This window comes from Gallinula chloropus (assembly GCF_964237585.1).
Source record: "Gallinula chloropus genome assembly, chromosome: 2".
NCBI classification, from domain to species: Eukaryota; Metazoa; Chordata; class Aves; order Gruiformes; family Rallidae; genus Gallinula; species Gallinula chloropus.
In genome coordinates this window covers 130,744,184-130,761,049 of record NC_140086.1, presented here as the reverse complement: position 1 = coordinate 130,761,049, position 16,866 = coordinate 130,744,184, and the positions used below count along the sequence as shown (strand labels likewise).

Below are 16,866 nucleotides of genomic sequence, written 5' to 3'. Positions count from 1 at the left end.
CCCCTGCTCCCCAAGCACTTCCCTTCACCAGCTCCTGACCACCGGTCACCTTCTCAGGATGAATGGCATTTCAGCCTTGAAGGCTTTGGGAAGTAGCTTGTCCTTCATATTTGGTAGGATCACTCAACTAGGAATCGGACTTCTGGTAGCATTTCCCCCTCTTTGGACTAGCAGTAGTGAGAACAGGAGAGCACAGGATTGAACTAGGATATTACTTTCCTTTTCAATATGGCACGCAGTGAAACGCACATTTACTAAAGGCAAGAAATTGAGATACACAAGAAAGATGTGCGGCCTAGCTTTTGCAGCCAAGGGAAGGGGAGGGGAGTGGAAAAGAGGGGAGGGGAGGTGAGGAAGACGGGGGAAGAGGTTTAACATGGCTTTAAGTAAGAAGAAAATTAGCTGGTAAGAGAACACGGTGAAGCTGAAAGATTTCCTCCATGATCTGCTTTAGTATTCCAGCTCTTGGGGGGAGCGGGGGAAGTATTTTCCTGCAGTTTTAAGCATGGAGATGGTGTGTGACCTGTTGCACGATTGCAAAATCCTGTTCAGGTTTCACTGTCTGCTATGAGCAGGGTCTCAGGTAAAGCAGCAGCAGTTGTGGGAATCTAAAAAATCTTTCCCTGGGAGTATGTAGAGGTACCTTGTAAGCATTATTTAAAATAATTTATTTTAATATCTATTTTTAATATTCATAATTCTAACAGCTGAATTTATCATTTTACCTTTAAAGAAGCCTATTTTAAAAGGAACTGGTACCCACTTTTTCCTTACCCAGCAGCACAAAAGAGAAAGACAAGATACTTTTCCTCTTTGTAGGGGCTTTGCTACTCAGAGAAAGGAAGGAACAGCTGGTCTCTGCCATGAAGTACAGATAACAAGGGAATATTATTTTACATTTTCTCTAGAGCTCTTTTTAAATCTGCACAGGGCAAAATATAAAATAGGTGCTAGCACCTGAAACAACAGGGAGCTCTGATAATCTGACTCCTTTTTCTCCACCCTTTCTTGGTGAGGTAAAATAATCACTGTTCTGTGGGCTGAATTCCTCATTCTGTTTCAAATCAGGAGAAAGTCCCCTGAAGCCGGATAACTTGCACGCATGCTAATTCTGTCATGCCCTGATGCTAAAGGGTCTTTTGGTGAGTGTTCTTTCCTATTAGTGGAGCAAGTGCTCTTTCTTCAGCTTCCTTCCTGAGCTATGCATATTTTGTGAAAGCTTAATGAATGTAGAAAAGAAAGCTGGTGGAAGAAAGGGGAGGAGGGGGAAAAAAACACATTTAAATGTACTAATTTTGTTTTAGAATCACAAAACATCCCTTCTTAGTAGAGGTCAGCTAAGGAAATAGTGGAGGCACAGGTTCTGGACTGAAATGCTACTACTTTGTGATACTCCTGAAAGAATTTGGCTTTGTCTTGTCAACTGGAAGTGATGGCAGACAGCCAATTTTCTTTTTGACTGATAGTCACGAGTATTTGGTGATGTTTCTGAACAAACATTAATCGAAAGTGCTCAAAATTTAAAAAAGAGTTAACCCTTTAGATCTGTCACTGAACTAAAAATATATTTGAAATCTTATGGTAAAAAATTTAAATAAAGTTAGTTAGTCTGTAGCTATTATTCAGCCTGCATTCTATGTATTTATAATAAGCTACTCAGCAATTGAAAGATTTTTATTGATAGCATGTGATCAGGGTTCTTTTTAGAACATATGACTAACGGTACCTAATTGCTCCATAATATAAATAAATCTAAAAAGCACCTCACTGTTAACATTTTTTTTTCTAGAAAATAGTAACCATCACCCATAATCTTCATATGGTAAAGTAGAAGAAAATGATCAACAGAAGTTGGTGTGAACTGCCCTCAGCCTTGTATCTACAAAGCCACTCTTCCCCATTTACCCTTTGCTTTCAACAGTAGTTGTAAGCAAATGATCAAAAGGGGTGCATAAAGTACAACGAGAAGGCACCCTGATTTTTCTGAATTTCTGCTCAGCAGCAACTAGCAACATTTGCTGAAATTTAAAACAAAAACAAAACCCACACCTGTTTAATTACATCAATGACCCAATCAAAACCAATAACTTTTGACCATTAAATTACATGTGTCTCTTCCAGTCTCCAACAAGGACATCAGAAGCTGTTTTGGAAGGACTGAGCAGAGCACACCTGTTTTTCTAGGTGCAAGTAACTACTGGATTCCTGTTTTCTCAGATTAATTTTGTTCCAATTGAGGACAAAAGAATCCTAAAGGGTTTTTTTTCTAGGCTACCCAGCACCCATTGACTTGCAGTTGAGGGTTTTGGCACCAATGTAATGTAAATTTAATAGCTCACTGAAAACAATGTAAACCTAGGCTTCACAGGCCAAACACATCCATACATAGTTCTGTTTTTAAAACTGGTTTCCACATGAAAGTCAGTGCAATCAAAAATAGCTCCTTTTAGTGACTATCTTATAGAATTCAAGTAATTTTCGTTGACCTCACTAGTTTAATCCCTTACTGTTATTTACTGAGTAGTCATTAGCAAGCTCTGGTGATCTGTAGGTGAGAACAGTGGGGCTAGACCAAACAACTCAGGCAAAACAAACTGGTTTATGTTCTGTTCTGCAAGCATCACTGAAACACAAATATCAGCAGTGTTTTCCCAAGAGATTTTTCAGAAAATTGGTAGCCTATTCTTCTTCTTCCATTTTGGAGAAAGCACTTGCCCGTAATACCTCCATGCAGTTCACAAGAATCAATATTCCAGTTAACTCTCGCCACTGTTTTGTTACTGGATTTTTCATTTTATCCAAGGCTGAGTGCAGGTCTTGTAAAACATCCCTGTAACTGTCTCCATAATGGGCACCCCATGTGTAGAGAAAGTCATATGCAGGTTTCCACATCATCTGAAAAAAAAAAAGCAAGGGTTGGGGGGGAAGAATTATTAAGCAAAAAGTATCTAACTCTTTCCAGTGGTAGAAAATGTACTTACAGAAAAGAAAAAACAAAATGAGTGTTTCACCCCTAATCACACTAAAATGATGTAGTCAAAGGTGTCCCTGCTCTCTGCCTCTAAAGGTCCTTTCCAACCTAACACATTCTAGGATTCTATGATTCTATGAAAATGCTTGTTGATATAAGTACTTAAGTAACCTTATTTACTTTATTTCTATGAAACTCTCAAATTCTTAGAAGGATAATAATGGAAAGACATATTCTTCATTCAGATGACTATCACCAAGTTGAAATATATCCCTGTCTGAAAGTATAACTCGAAGCACAGAAGTGTAAGGAAAACGCTTCTCTCCTTGGATGTTTTTACAATGCATACACTCAACAGCCATTTCCCTATTTGGAGTTTGGCTGTGGTTTTGGTGGTTATTGCTTCATTTTGTATCATTAATCAACATCCCACTACTTAGCCGGGAACTTTTAAACACGCTTCTTATCTTTAAAAAAATGGCTTGTGGTAACAGCAACAGGTATTTCATCTATATTTAAAATCTGCATTAAAAAAAAAAAAGAAAAAAATGAAATGAAATTAAAAAATAAAGAAAGAGCAAACACTTCAAAAAGCAAGTTAGTTAAAAGCTTTGAGAATTCAATTTTTTTAAATCAGGTCATGCAATTTATAAAGTCTCTTGCCAGAGAAAAAGAGAAATTAAAGGACAGGTTAGCAATGCTCCTTATTTCAAACTACAATATGTTTCTTTTATGGCAAACAAATATAGAGCAGGTGTAATTTGTCATTGATCTAGTGACAGTAATTAAGCCCTGACAGCATGATTCAGATACCAAGCTGGACTTGCATCTTTCAAAGTGCTGATGTCCAGAGTAAGTTTGCTTAGTTTACAAACAAACAGATTGTTTTCCAGCTGCTGCTTTTAAAAATTTAACTTGGGTTATCCCTTTTCTGGTTTCCTGCTCCTGATTGGCAATAAATGTTTTGGAAAGGACAATTGACTTAGCAATTGTAGAGCCACAGAGCAACCCATCTCTTTCCTACAAGGTACTGACATTTGCTGTTTCAACAGAAATAGAAGCATATGGACTGATGCATGTACATTTATATATAGATAGCTGATTAGGAAGCCTCTTAATTATAAAACTTTTTTTAACATGTTTTTCCCTTCCAATGGAAAAACAGTTTTCTTGATTCTGAAGGATAATTCAGGAAGTTGGTTATTTCATCAATATAATCCCATGAATACACAAATAATACACAACATGAAGCTCTACTTCCTTGATTTAAACTTTATTTACTTAATCCCTTGAGGAACTGAGTGACAGAGTATTTTTTTACTCATAGTTCTGAGCTTTTCTCCACATTTGAGCTAGGAACCCCAAGTCTGACTCTATCATAGTTTCTGAAAACATGTCCCTCAAATTCTGCTGTCTTTCTCCCTCATCCTCAAATAGTAAAACCCATCAAACTCATATCCCTAGTTGCATGTCTCCCAATCTGATTAGTCTGATTTCTGCCTTTACTTTAAGGCATAAAAAAATGTCTATTCTTTCAAAGAAGTTTCTCACTTTAGGTCTACACGGGGGAACAGTATCATCATTTTCCCAAAATGAATAGTTCCTACTTCTTGCTTTAAGCAAATCTATCTTAATTCATAACCATAAGATTATGAAAGGAGGAAAGAAAAGTTATTTTGTGTTAGGTGGGAGGAAAGAGAGTGGTGAATTCTTTCCTTTTGTTAGACGTGTTATGTTGGAAACATTTTTAATGTACTACTGTAAACAACATATTTTAATGAACTAAAGCAGCTCACCACTGTTGTATTTCTCCTGAGAGCAGAGAAGTTTCTATATTCCTTTTTCTAGCTTGATAACAAAGGTAGCCAAGAAGGGAAGCTGGGAGTTCCTGATATTCTACCACTGGCTATGCCTTTTCTCTGTTTCCTTCTTCCCTTCCTTATGTTCCTGCTAGACCAAGCTGTTTGGAGGATCAGACTACAAGGTTCTGTCTTCACTAGAATGTGAAAGGACAGTGACTATGAAAAGATGCTATGTTTTGACTTATGCTGAAGATCAGTCTGACACTGCAATCAGAGAACTGTATGAACTATGCCTAAAATACAAGCCCTGCTTTCCTCTATTCTGTCAGAACTTCTCCCCCCACAACCCTGGAAAGAAGGAAAGAAAAAAAAAAGGGGTGTGTGAAAATAAAAGCTTTATAAACTGGTCATCAGTGATGCATCATTAACTCAGAAGTAATCTGCACACACACCACACTGAATGCTGCAAACCAGGCTTCTAAGGCAGGTCCTTCTCCACACCCACGTACTCTAATGCAATGGCTGAACTGAATTGCATTTGACATATATTGAAATAGATTTTCAGGCAAAATATTAAATCACTGCAGCATGCTGGGCAAGTCTCATCTCAGCTGCATGCATGAGCTTTCCCTCTGCTCCCACTTCCTCTGCTGAGTAGGTAATAATGATGCCTACATCCTCTGTAAAACGATTTGGAATTTACTGATGAAAAGCACTTCAAAATCTAGGCACCAATTGTATGTACCTCAAGTTGCTTCTGTGATCATCTGGGAGATTTCTTCCACTAAGAAAAATATTAAGTTCAAAAGCAGAAACATTTTTCAACCAATCAATCCTCTTGATGGTATAACGGCCCTTGGTGGGTAACAAATTGGTTAATTTCAGATAATCTTCAATAATTAGTCAAAAAATCCCTATCCTTGTTTGGTTTCCTGTCATCACACCAACAACTAATATGAATGAGAAAGCTCTTTTCCATTAGAAAACTCCAGGCTGGGATAAGATGGTTTTAATCAAGGTTCTTCTATGCCTGCTAAGTAAATGTGGTGATCAGCAATCATTCTGAAATTAGTCAGACTAATGCTGTCATGGTTTAACCCGGCAGGCAGCTAACACAACCTCACAGTCTTTCACTCACTGCTCCCACAGTGGGATGGGAGAGAGAATTGAAAAGCAAGAAAAGAATAGGTAAAACTTGTGGGCTGAGGTAAAGACAGTTTAATAGGACAGCAAAAGAAGACAGTAACAACTATAACATCAATGACGACGACAACAACAATAAAAGAATATACAAAATAAGTGACACAAAGCCCAATTTAAGGTTAGATTCACAGGACAATGAGGATGCTGCATGTTCATATGACATACCAGTGCTAGAAACCTGGTGTGCTTTGGAGTTACACATGTGGACAAAGCTCGCAGAAAAAAAATTCCTCATGAGCCCACCATAATCCTTGAGAAATTACAGAAAATCAAAGCCATATCCTGATCTTTGATTGCTTGTTGAATGTTCTTTTTAAAAATAAAAAATACTTTATTATTGGCTTTTTTATGAATTTAACTGTATTATCATCTGGTAGCAGATACTGTCACTGAAAGGCAGAGAATCTATTTGGTGGTTTATTGTAACAATAATGTAAAAATCTCTTACAAATAAAAGAATAGCACGTATGAGGCAAAAGATGGGAGCAGCAACATTTAAAACATAGTACATGTATAAAACATATTTTATATTTATATTATATATTTTTATAATATATTTATTTATATATATATTTATATAGTGCTAGGAAAAGAGCTTTAAGATTCTTTTAGTTCTGCTGGCTGTTAGCAAAGGAGAAAACATTTCCAAATACCATGGAGACCAGTAGACTTGCACATTGTTCAGGTCTATAATTCCTTCTATAGAAAGCTGGGGGTTTGTCAGACAAACACAGAAAGCTTAGTAAGTAAAATAAGTCTAGGAATTTAGACAAGGCACCACATACCAGTTTAAAAGCAAACATACTGGAAATGATAAGCATTCACATTCTGTTTCGTTTTCATAGAGTAACATGGTGCAAACACAGAGCAAATAACAGGGTGATTAATTATTTTTTTCCACTTAAAGAGAGTAGCAGAGTAGGGATTAATAGAACAGAGTTTTATGAGAAAACAGTTTAAGGAGAAAGGTGCATCCAGGCACAAGTAACATACCCAGAACAACTGAAAAAAAGAAAACACACAAAGTAGCTGAAAGAGAAAAGCGACATCAGAAGAAGAGGCAGTGTTTGCAAACAGCAATGATAAAGATAATTTTGCATAGAATTCAGAACCTTGTAAGTAAATGTGGAATTTTGATCAGCAATTGATTGGGGTGGGAGAGTAGAGAACTCAAAGGGAATAAGAGGTAGTGGTTCATGATTAGAGCAGAAATCTCTTGATAGCTATAATCAGGCAGATAAACCTGAAATGAAAGACTGTGCACTCAGACTGTGGAATGGGAAGGATCAGAAAGGGAAAGAAAAAGGAAGATAAATTATCTCAAATAGTTGTGAAGCTGTGAACAGGAAACAGGGATTCCTTTGGTACCGAGAGGTGAGAGAGAATTCAGGCTGGATCATGTGCATTACATGCAGTGATCAGAGGATGACAGTACATGCAGAGGGATAGTCAAGCCTGGATGTAAGCTGTCAAGGCAGAAAGGTTAGCATGAGCATTCTTCAGCAATGCTTACAAAAGAGGATGTCCAGGGTAAAAAACAGTCATTGGCACATAATTCTGTGGGAAACAGTGGACCTGCTGCGTCCTTCTGTGTTAAAAGTAGAGAAATGGAGGAAGCAAATTGGTGAAGGTGTGCCAGGAGCATTGCCTGGTGCTTAACTCATAGGCATGGATGAGGGCCCACCCTAAGTCTTGTGACATATCTGACATTGCATGGGTGCCACAGGTATCTCTGGGCGCATCAGATGGCTCTACAGATATAATAGGGCACCTAAATTGCTCCTTAGATTTGTACACATTAAAATACATCTGAGAGGACATCATGACTTTTATTTAGAACTCATACTACCAAATAAGCAGAGTACTTTACAAAGGAAGCTAAGTAGCATGACCTGCCCGACAAACTACAAAATTAAATATGGGTTTGCCATGTTCATATAATAGTGGAGAAGTGGTGATGAATTGATGTCAGAGCTTCCCACATCTTGCTTAAGCTGAATGATAAATATTAGTCAGGCACAGAAAATGTTAATGGTGGAGGTAAGTTTCCTTTCAGTGGAAAGAGCAAAAGCTCTATTGTAAATGGTCTGAAGTGGCTCCTGCAAGAACTGGATGGTCTTCCTCACTGTGTCTGAAATGAACGGTCCCCTAAATAAGGAGGCCAAACTGTGTAAGGAAAGCAGCACAAAAAGCACAGAAGAGGAAGAAATGTGCTTGTGCAGAGCAGCAAGTGTGCACACACCGTTCCACCAGAACCTTACCTCCAGAGTTATGGTGCCATTTTTCCCTTGGTGGGGTAGTTCATAAGCTTCGATTTGCTGCTTTGTGAGTCGGGCTAGCTTCTCTGCAAGCTCCCGCCAGGATCTGCCAAGCTTGACAGCTGAAGTCAAAATGATGGTGTCCTGGGTAAGACGTGCCACTAATCCCTGGCAATCTATTTTCAAAAGTGCCTGCAACAACCATTTTCATTAGTGTTCCTTCATCAGTAATTGCAAACAGAACATTATAATTTGTTTTTATGGCACTATCCTGCACTTGTAAGCAGACAGGAAGATTCTTTGTCTATTTTGTGTTCTTACAAATATGTGTCTTTTTTCTGCAAAAGGTGTTGCCAATAGTTTCATAGGAAAATTGCCCACAAGCTAAGAAAAAAGTAAGCTGGCATTCAGCTGCTTCAACATTCCACTGTCACATGGATCCTGCCAGGCTTACAGATCCTAAAGGAAAAATATGTTTTTCCAACAAAAATATTTGGGACATCAATTTTAGCTTCTTAGAAGTATGACATGAAAATGAAGTTAGAGCACTATTATACTAAGGTGTGGTCCTTCGTCTGCTGTTTTCTGGAAAATCATTGATTACGTTGGCCAGCACCTTTTGATTTAATTCTCCCACAGAACTGATAATTAGCTGAGCATTAAGCAGAAATGCAAAAATAAAACTCTTCCTCCATACCAAATGAGATTTTAATAACAATCAAATTACAACAGTTCCAGGAGTGAAACTCTGAAACGCAGATATGTTGCATTCTCCTTTATTTATTTGTTTGGATGAGAGCTAATGAGAAAAAAAAGTGGTGTTTTTTTCTTCTCCTTAAATTAGCAGCAAAATGGTCCACTGAAAATGTTGACTTTTTCAGTGAAAGATCAGAAAAAACAATCCAGTTTTCCTTGGTATACTGATTTTTATTAAAAAGTTAAGCATTTCTGCAGAAATCAGACATTCGTGTGATTTAATTGTAAAACATCTTTCTATCAAAATCCTCATTGCAAGCATAGAACTTTTGATAGACACAGTCATGAGAAGCAGCATAGGGTGTACAATACCAAATCACCCTGTATTTTGGCAAAGTGAAGACAAACCCATTAAGTTTGCCTTTGCTCTGGCAATCAAGAACCCTATTAAATATGAAAATAGGAGACTAAATAAAAGAAATAACTACTAAATTCTACCAAAATGTGATACCTAACTTTAAGTCTAACTTTACAAAGACAGGGACCTGCTTTGGCACTTTGTAGCCATATACAATCAACAAAAATAGGATATCTTGTTAGTTTAATTTTGCCCCATCTTTTGCCTGTTCTGTGATGAACTCTGTTTCACTGTATTCAATTTAAAGATCATTTTCACCTTGAACTCCCCCCATCCCTTTCTTCGTACAGAGATAAGGTCAGACTAAACTTCATACTTGCTTAGTTTTATTCTGCATAGTTTAGTACAGTTTTAAGAGTTGTAAGTGGCCACTGAATCCTGATGAAAAGGCTGCCAGCACTTCAAAGGGGAGAGACTAGTTATAAGAAATAAAAATTGTTAAGGTTTGCAATTCAGAAGTCAAAAGGCTTTAAATGAAATGTTACAATGTGAATTTCTAAACACTCATTTTTATAATACTTTATTTTTACATGAGAAATTTAATTCTCTGCTGTCACTAAACAGGCTGGTAGACTTTTCAGTCAGAGCTGAGGACAGTATTGAGTAGCCATTAATTCCAAATTAATTTGCACAAAGATATGTAAATAAATTAAGATGGTTAACAACCATTTTAACCATGGTTAATCATGGTGACCAAACTTCTTAACTGGAAGCCTTTAGAATAAAACCACTTTTGATTCACATTCAACAGTATTCAATCATATGGAAGTTTTCCAGTGGCTTAAAAACTTGGACTGTGAAAATACGTATGGAAATACTTGCAATATTGTCCTTAAGTCACTACAACATTGACTATGAAATTCTCATGTGCAGATAGAAAATCTTGTCTTCAACATATGGGTCCGCATGTCCTTGCTTCAAAAATATGAAGCACTTCGGTACCTTTGGGTACACAAGTTATATAAATAACAGAATTTCCACGCTATAAGGTTACTAAATACTTCACAATTGGAATGTGAATTGCTCAGGGAAGGAATTTACAATGATGACTTCAATTACAAAAGACAAAACTGGCCATTTAAAAACAAAATCAGTCAACCCAGTCAACCTACAAAATGAGAAAGGCTCCTAAAACATTTATAGAACATTGTTTAGAATTAATTCATCAAAGTATTTTTTCTTCATGAGAGTGTAGATGTATTTTCCATCTATAGGTGTCTACACCTTTTAGTATTATTTTCAGATTTGTAAAGATTCCCAGAAGGGTCCAGGACCACGGTTTTTTGCTCACACATTACTATGTAGTAGTTACTTGGCAATGCATTCCCGATAATCAAGTTAGTTCGTGCAATACTTACAACAATGAGCTCATAAAGAAATAGTCTCTTTTTTTTGTTAGCATGGCAGTCTTCCTTCATCCTCTTCACAACGTGTGCAACTCTTTCTGATTCTTTATCAGCATGTGCCTCATTAAAGTCATCCAAAGACATATGTGAGTATCCTAGCACCTCAGCCAAAGCTCTCCAGTCATAAACACTCTCTGATACTGTAGACAGAACTACTGAGTAGATGTAAGTTAGTTTTTTAAATGGCAATGCCATTTGTTCAACAAGATTCCTGGTTGTTAACTCACTATCAGCAGTGTCCATAGCTTGTTCTTTGGAAATCACTTTTACGTTTCTGCAATGTACAAGACCAATCTTTTTTCTGAGAACTCCTACGTACCACTCTTTTATTTTAGCTTGTCCAATGGCTTTTACTTTATCTTCACCAAGAAGTGCTATTGTGTCCCCTTTAAAATATTCTAGCAAATAGTCAATTTTATTTTGACGCAACACAGTTTTCAAAGCCACTCCATAAGTATTAACACTTAGAGTTCTGTCTTGAAACTTTGGATATTTAACTGTTGGTATTAAAAACAAAGGTGCAGACTTGATTTCTTTGCGGTTTTGTAAGCGCTTTGGCCTAGTGATAATTCCACTTAACTTTGGAGCTGGATCAGGAGTCGTAACATGGAACTGCATTACTTGGCTACTTTTTAAGACTTTAATCTGAACGAGGAAAACAAAGAAATGCATCTCCCTACATCCAAGCATGGAAAACAGGAATTGTTGGCGGACCATTTCACCAGTTTTCAGCTCCTCCTCTTTAATATTTTTGCTTTGGTCTTCCATCTTCACTTCAAAATCTGGATCGCAGGATACCAAAGAAATGTTTAGATCTTGTGGCTTTTCAAGCAGAAATGTATATTTTCCCCACAGCTGAAATACAACAGGAGGCATACTTTTGCCCCCCTTTTTTATATCACAAATTGTGAGTTTTCCTGGAATGTAGTTATGGCCAAAGACTGTAAAAACTGCTGTAAAAGATGGATGAATGTATTTGGGACCATAAATTCCAACTGAGACCATTCTATGAACGTAGTCCCACACATTAGTTGCTGGAGGCTGGATTTTGTTTGCTTGCACAGCAATCACTATATACATCACGTGACTGAGGTCCGTTAGCTTCACTTGTATGGTATCTTGATAAGTGTAGCAATTCTCTAGCTTCTTAAAAGGCCCTTCTTTATTGAGACTGAAAAAACATACAATGTCACTCATAACTTGGCTGAGTGGATCGTTCTTCACTTTAGCCGCGACTTTCACCTCTAGGAAAATGTCTTCCCTTGTGTTGAGGTTGCTCAGCCTAAGTTCTATCAGAGGACTTACAGTGCTAGACAGCTCATTGTTAAACGATGATGGAGGATTAAGGATAGCCTTTAAACCAACTTCTTGGAATTCCCCAGGTAATACATGACCTACAGGGACATGAATGTTGATATCCGAGTCAGGTAGCTGCACTGAACCCCCTTCATGATCCAGTTTACAAACTACATGAATGTCTGTAGCTTGTGTTTGTGCCCATCCAGGACTATTGCTCATGGCTTCTAAATCTAGGCAAGACCGGGTGAGTTGTCGGTGACTCAACCAAGCCATCTTGTAGGCTTCACGGTCATTTTGAAACCATGTCATGTCTGAAGCTATTGGTTTTTGAGGTGTCTTGCAAGGATTAAATCTTCTGTTATCAACAATATCTAGGAAGTCAGAGACACTCTTGGATCGTCCAGATCTTCTTGTTGAAGTCTTTCTTAGAAGACAATCAATATCTAGTTCATCACCTGAAGAAGCCAAAGAATCCCTGTTGCTAGAAACTTTAGAGAACAAGCAGGGTTTTTCTTTTAAGATCGAAAGGCGTTTATTATTTTCATTTCTATGTGAAGCAGCTATGTCATGTACAAAAGGGTTGGAGGCTGACAGTTCATTCCAGAAAGGATTAGTCTTGGAAACAGCATGGGCATGTTTGAATACATCAGACCAGTCAATATCCGAATCCAATTTACTCTCACTGACATCTGTTTAAAAGAAAAAACAGAAGCATTTCCTAAAGCACAGAAGCTTCAGACATTCCATTCATTTCCAAATGGTAGTCTGTTAAGCTAACATGTGACTAAATTTATCTTCCTAAAATGAACATAGATCATTTATATATTTTTCCTTCAGGTTTTTAAAGACTATAAATATTGACTTCTAAGTAGTGTTAAGAACCTGTATAATAGAAAGGATGCTAAGGAATTAGCATTGTAGAACATAAAGCATCCTCTGTGAGGTGCTGATCATTATCAACTCCTGTGAATATTAATTGGCATCTAATGTTCTAAGGTTCCATAAGGTTTAAACTCTTACATTCTAATGATCTTTGGCCTCTTAACAAAATGCTGTAGATTTCTTTCCTTTGTGTCTAACTCTCTGCAAAGATTAAACAGCTACTGTTTCTTTTTTTGAACACTGTAGATAGTACAGATAAATGCATTATTCAGCACTCCTTTTCCTGCTAGTGCACATGTATTTAATTGATAACAGCACTCTTTCAATTTATCTCAATGTGTGTGGAATTTGTTATACCAGCTTCCCATTAAAACAATTCATTGGTATAATTTATGAGGTCTTGTACAATTTGAGATTTGGAGACAAATGTTTTTTGTGACTACTAATTTTTCTGACATTGCGCTTAAATAGATAAATAGGGGTGTATAAGTGATATTTAAATATGTTTTCTAATAAAAACCTCATTATTAACAGTAATGTCTGTTCGTTCTGAAGACAAGATGTCCTTATATTTTATATTAATAACTGTTCACAGAAACTGTTTTATAGGTTGATTAAGACTCAGATTTCCTGCAATTGAATAGAGTATCTGCAACTTTTGTGGTAAGGGTTTTTATTACTTCAGTTTGCCGTTATTTTTCTATATACAGAGGTTATACAATCATTTCTTTGTACATGCGTATAAAGAATTTTAATTTTAGAGAGAAAATTCAGCATTCCTGTTCTTTCAGCATATCTATATCTTTCATTATTACACTTTCCATAGTACCTTCCATCTCCAAGGTTACTAATTATAGCTCCATTGCAAGAATGACAATGCATTCTGTTACAAACCAAAAAAAAAAAAAACCCCTTGAATTCTTAGTACTTCTTTTGGGTTCATTTATCGTGAGTTCTATCAAAAAGCCAAAACCTTTAAGTTTTTCCACAGTTCCAGAAAATGCCCAATTCAGAACTAAAGTGGAATTTACCTGCTTCCCAGCTGCCCATCTGGAAGTCTCAGGCATTGTCTTGTCAGGAGCCTTCCAGGGGAGTTGCAAGGAGGGACTGAGCCCAGGGGCAGCCTCCTGCCCCTCTGGTACCCAGCTTTGGCCAGGGCCACCAGACAGGGTTGTGCTATTCGAGCACAAGCAGAAACATCCTTTTGCTTCTGCCCACAGGCCAAAAGCTGTCCGTCTGCTGTGATGCTATTACAGTCAGGTCATTATTAGGTACTAAAAAATAAATTAATCCCAAAAAAAACCCCAGTAAGGTTTGTTACACCATCCTAAAGGGTGCATTTTCACAGGAAAAGTCTGAGCAAAAGACTGTAGCAGAACCTGAGTTTTTAGGTTGGATGTTTTTCATGCCAAGGTTACTGTCATGCACATATTACTGAGGCGCAAGAGATTAGCGAGGATTTAATTCCCAATCCTCAACTCACACAGCAAGTGCCAGGCTCACCATTACTCACACTTGATACTAGATAAAAAGCTAAAGGAATGCCTACCTTGTGGAGGGGACTGTTTTCTTAACATTTGGATTAAAATAGCAATGAGATTAAATCAATATTGGTGAGAGTCCAGGTTTTAAACTGTGTTAACTCAAAAATTACCTTACCTTCCTGATTCTTAAAACTGTAAATTAATGCAGTTTGGCTAAGTATTCCCTCTTATCTTCTCTATCTTAACCATCAGTAAGCATACCATAAATAGCATTTATTCATGTAAGGTTAATAATTCCAGCTGTTCTTCCCAAACTGTGTGAACCACATGTACAACTGCAGAGGAGAGAGGATTTCTCTCATTTGCCAGCAAGTTCCTTATAAGGGTCCTTGTGACAACCCCTTGTGTTATGACTCCAAGGACAGCTATGATGGCCTGAGTAGTGCAAAGTACAAGCAACAATAAATAATTTTTTTTAATGGTTACAAGGTTTACAGAGTAGCTGTAGCTCTTGACACTATTGAGAGTTTTGCAGAAATACAGACTAATTTGTGAACCTTAGTACAGAAAATAGCAGAAGAGACATACTGTAGCTGGCTGAAGGTGTCCTGTCATTCACGTCAATCAAAGCCCCCTCTGACCTGCTCCGTGGAATCTCTCCACTGGTTGGGGAATCTGTTCCACTACTAGAAGTGCTCTCCTCCTAGGAAACAGTTAAACATATAAAACATCAGTAAGTAACGCAATTTGTGAAAGGGGAGACTGTTGATGAATAATTAAGCTTTTCTCCTGTGATGTGACACAAATGGAAAAAAAAAGGGAAGTTATGGTTTATGAGTAAATTTATGGAGTCTGTCCAAGAGCGTCACAATCCTGAGTGAATCTTGCTACCTAAATTGCAGCAAAACCCCCAGATGCTACAGCTGCAGTACAATACAGTACGCAACTCCACAGTGAAGTCCAATAACTCACATAATTAAACATTTTGCAATTGGAACTGAGTCACTTGTACAAGAACCTCTGTTCAGAAGGTCTTGAATAAATTTTTTTTTTTAAAAATAAATATCCTATTTTCTGTTTTCAGCAATTTGTTTTCAAGAATTCAGTTAATTTCACTGGAATTACTAAAGTAGAAAAGCTCGATCTGTTCCTTATTTGCCAATTAATATAAAATATTTCCAACCCTTTCTGCTGTATTATTCTTCCTATGGTCTTCCCTAAGTGAACATCAAGTCAGATTTTCCTTTTAGTTTGCACAAGAATGACTTGTGGTACCCTTCTTCAGGGCCATGCCAGCACAACAACACAAGAGAAGACATTCAGGTCCCTGCTCTTCCTTCTTCTGGCTACAAGAAGTTCTGTTTGGTTTTGCCATAGTTCACACGTGGTCTGGGCCACAAAAGGGCTGCAAAACAGATGCTGTGGTTGAAAGAAAGTCAACAGCAAACCTATTACAAGGGCAAGGCAGGAGGGGCACCCCTCTGAGCCATGCAAAAGGAGGATGAGGCTCTCAAGGTACAACAGTTTGATGCTATTTTCAACTACCCAGAAAGAGGAGTTGCTTGTGTGTCCTACGTGCCTAAGTTATTGTGCCCCTGAAACAGAAACTGAAGGAAATACTATCTTCTACACCTTTTTTTTTGTGCATGAAGGCTCATTATATTAGTCTTATAAACCAAGAGATCATTTAGTGACTTTTCCAGAATCCTCTCACTATCCTATATGTACTGGGATATAAATGCAGATGGGGAATAGATACATTAAGACATGTGTTTAAAAACAAACAAACAAACAAAAACAACCCTCCCCCCAAAAAAATAAATAGTAAAAAACCAGAATCATTTTTGGGTCTATCCACATGATACAATAGTCAGCAGCAGCCTGTTACTTCTGCAACAGCAATTGCAGCCTAAGCAGATCTCATTTTATCATGTTTGCAATAGAAGAAAAAAAAAAGAAGAAAGATGCATTGGGCCTGGTTTTACTAAAGCTGTTAAGAAAATGGAATTTTTAGTTACAATTCTAGGAGGTGAGTTATGGGGAAAGGGAAGCATACCTTTTATCAAAACATCACTGAATAGAAACTGGAAGCCTGCTTTCTGTTCCTATTGCACAATGCCATGGTTTAAGACACTTTTTTTTTCCCCACTGTGAATGTAATTTGGTACTTTTTGTTCTTCCCAGGAGAGCTACCTTCAGCTAATGGCAATCTGTTCAGGTGCTGATTTGCACTCAGGCAGGACCAAAGGCTGAGGCCAAACTAAGCCCAACTGCCACCCAGCCGCTCTGCTATCGTAAGGCTGCACAGACTTTCACATTTCTCTCCTACCAGAAACCTCAGATGTTGGCCTTAGAGGTCCTGATTTCAGGTAGCAGTGAAAGCTAGCCTCCAAGTCTAATACTCTGTGGCTTCCACCATTAATACCCCACAAGAACCAAACTGGAAA

General features: G+C 37.6%; 1 protein-coding gene across 1 annotated transcript in view; it reads right to left on the bottom strand.

Annotated features, from left to right (window-relative positions):
- Positions 1-2,679: 2,679 nt before the first annotated feature.
- Positions 2,680-16,866, bottom strand: part of MACC1 (MET transcriptional regulator MACC1) — a gene marked incomplete at both ends in the record, with an annotated part of 76,712 nt that continues 62,525 nt past the window's right edge. The window contains 4 exons of the mRNA XM_084260675.1: positions 2,680-2,895; positions 8,238-8,426; positions 10,707-12,742; positions 15,008-15,122. Of these exons, the coding sequence (XP_084116801.1) occupies positions 2,680-2,895; positions 8,238-8,426; positions 10,707-12,742; positions 15,008-15,122 (2,556 nt within the window). The remainder of the gene's footprint in view (positions 2,896-8,237; positions 8,427-10,706; positions 12,743-15,007; positions 15,123-16,866) is intronic.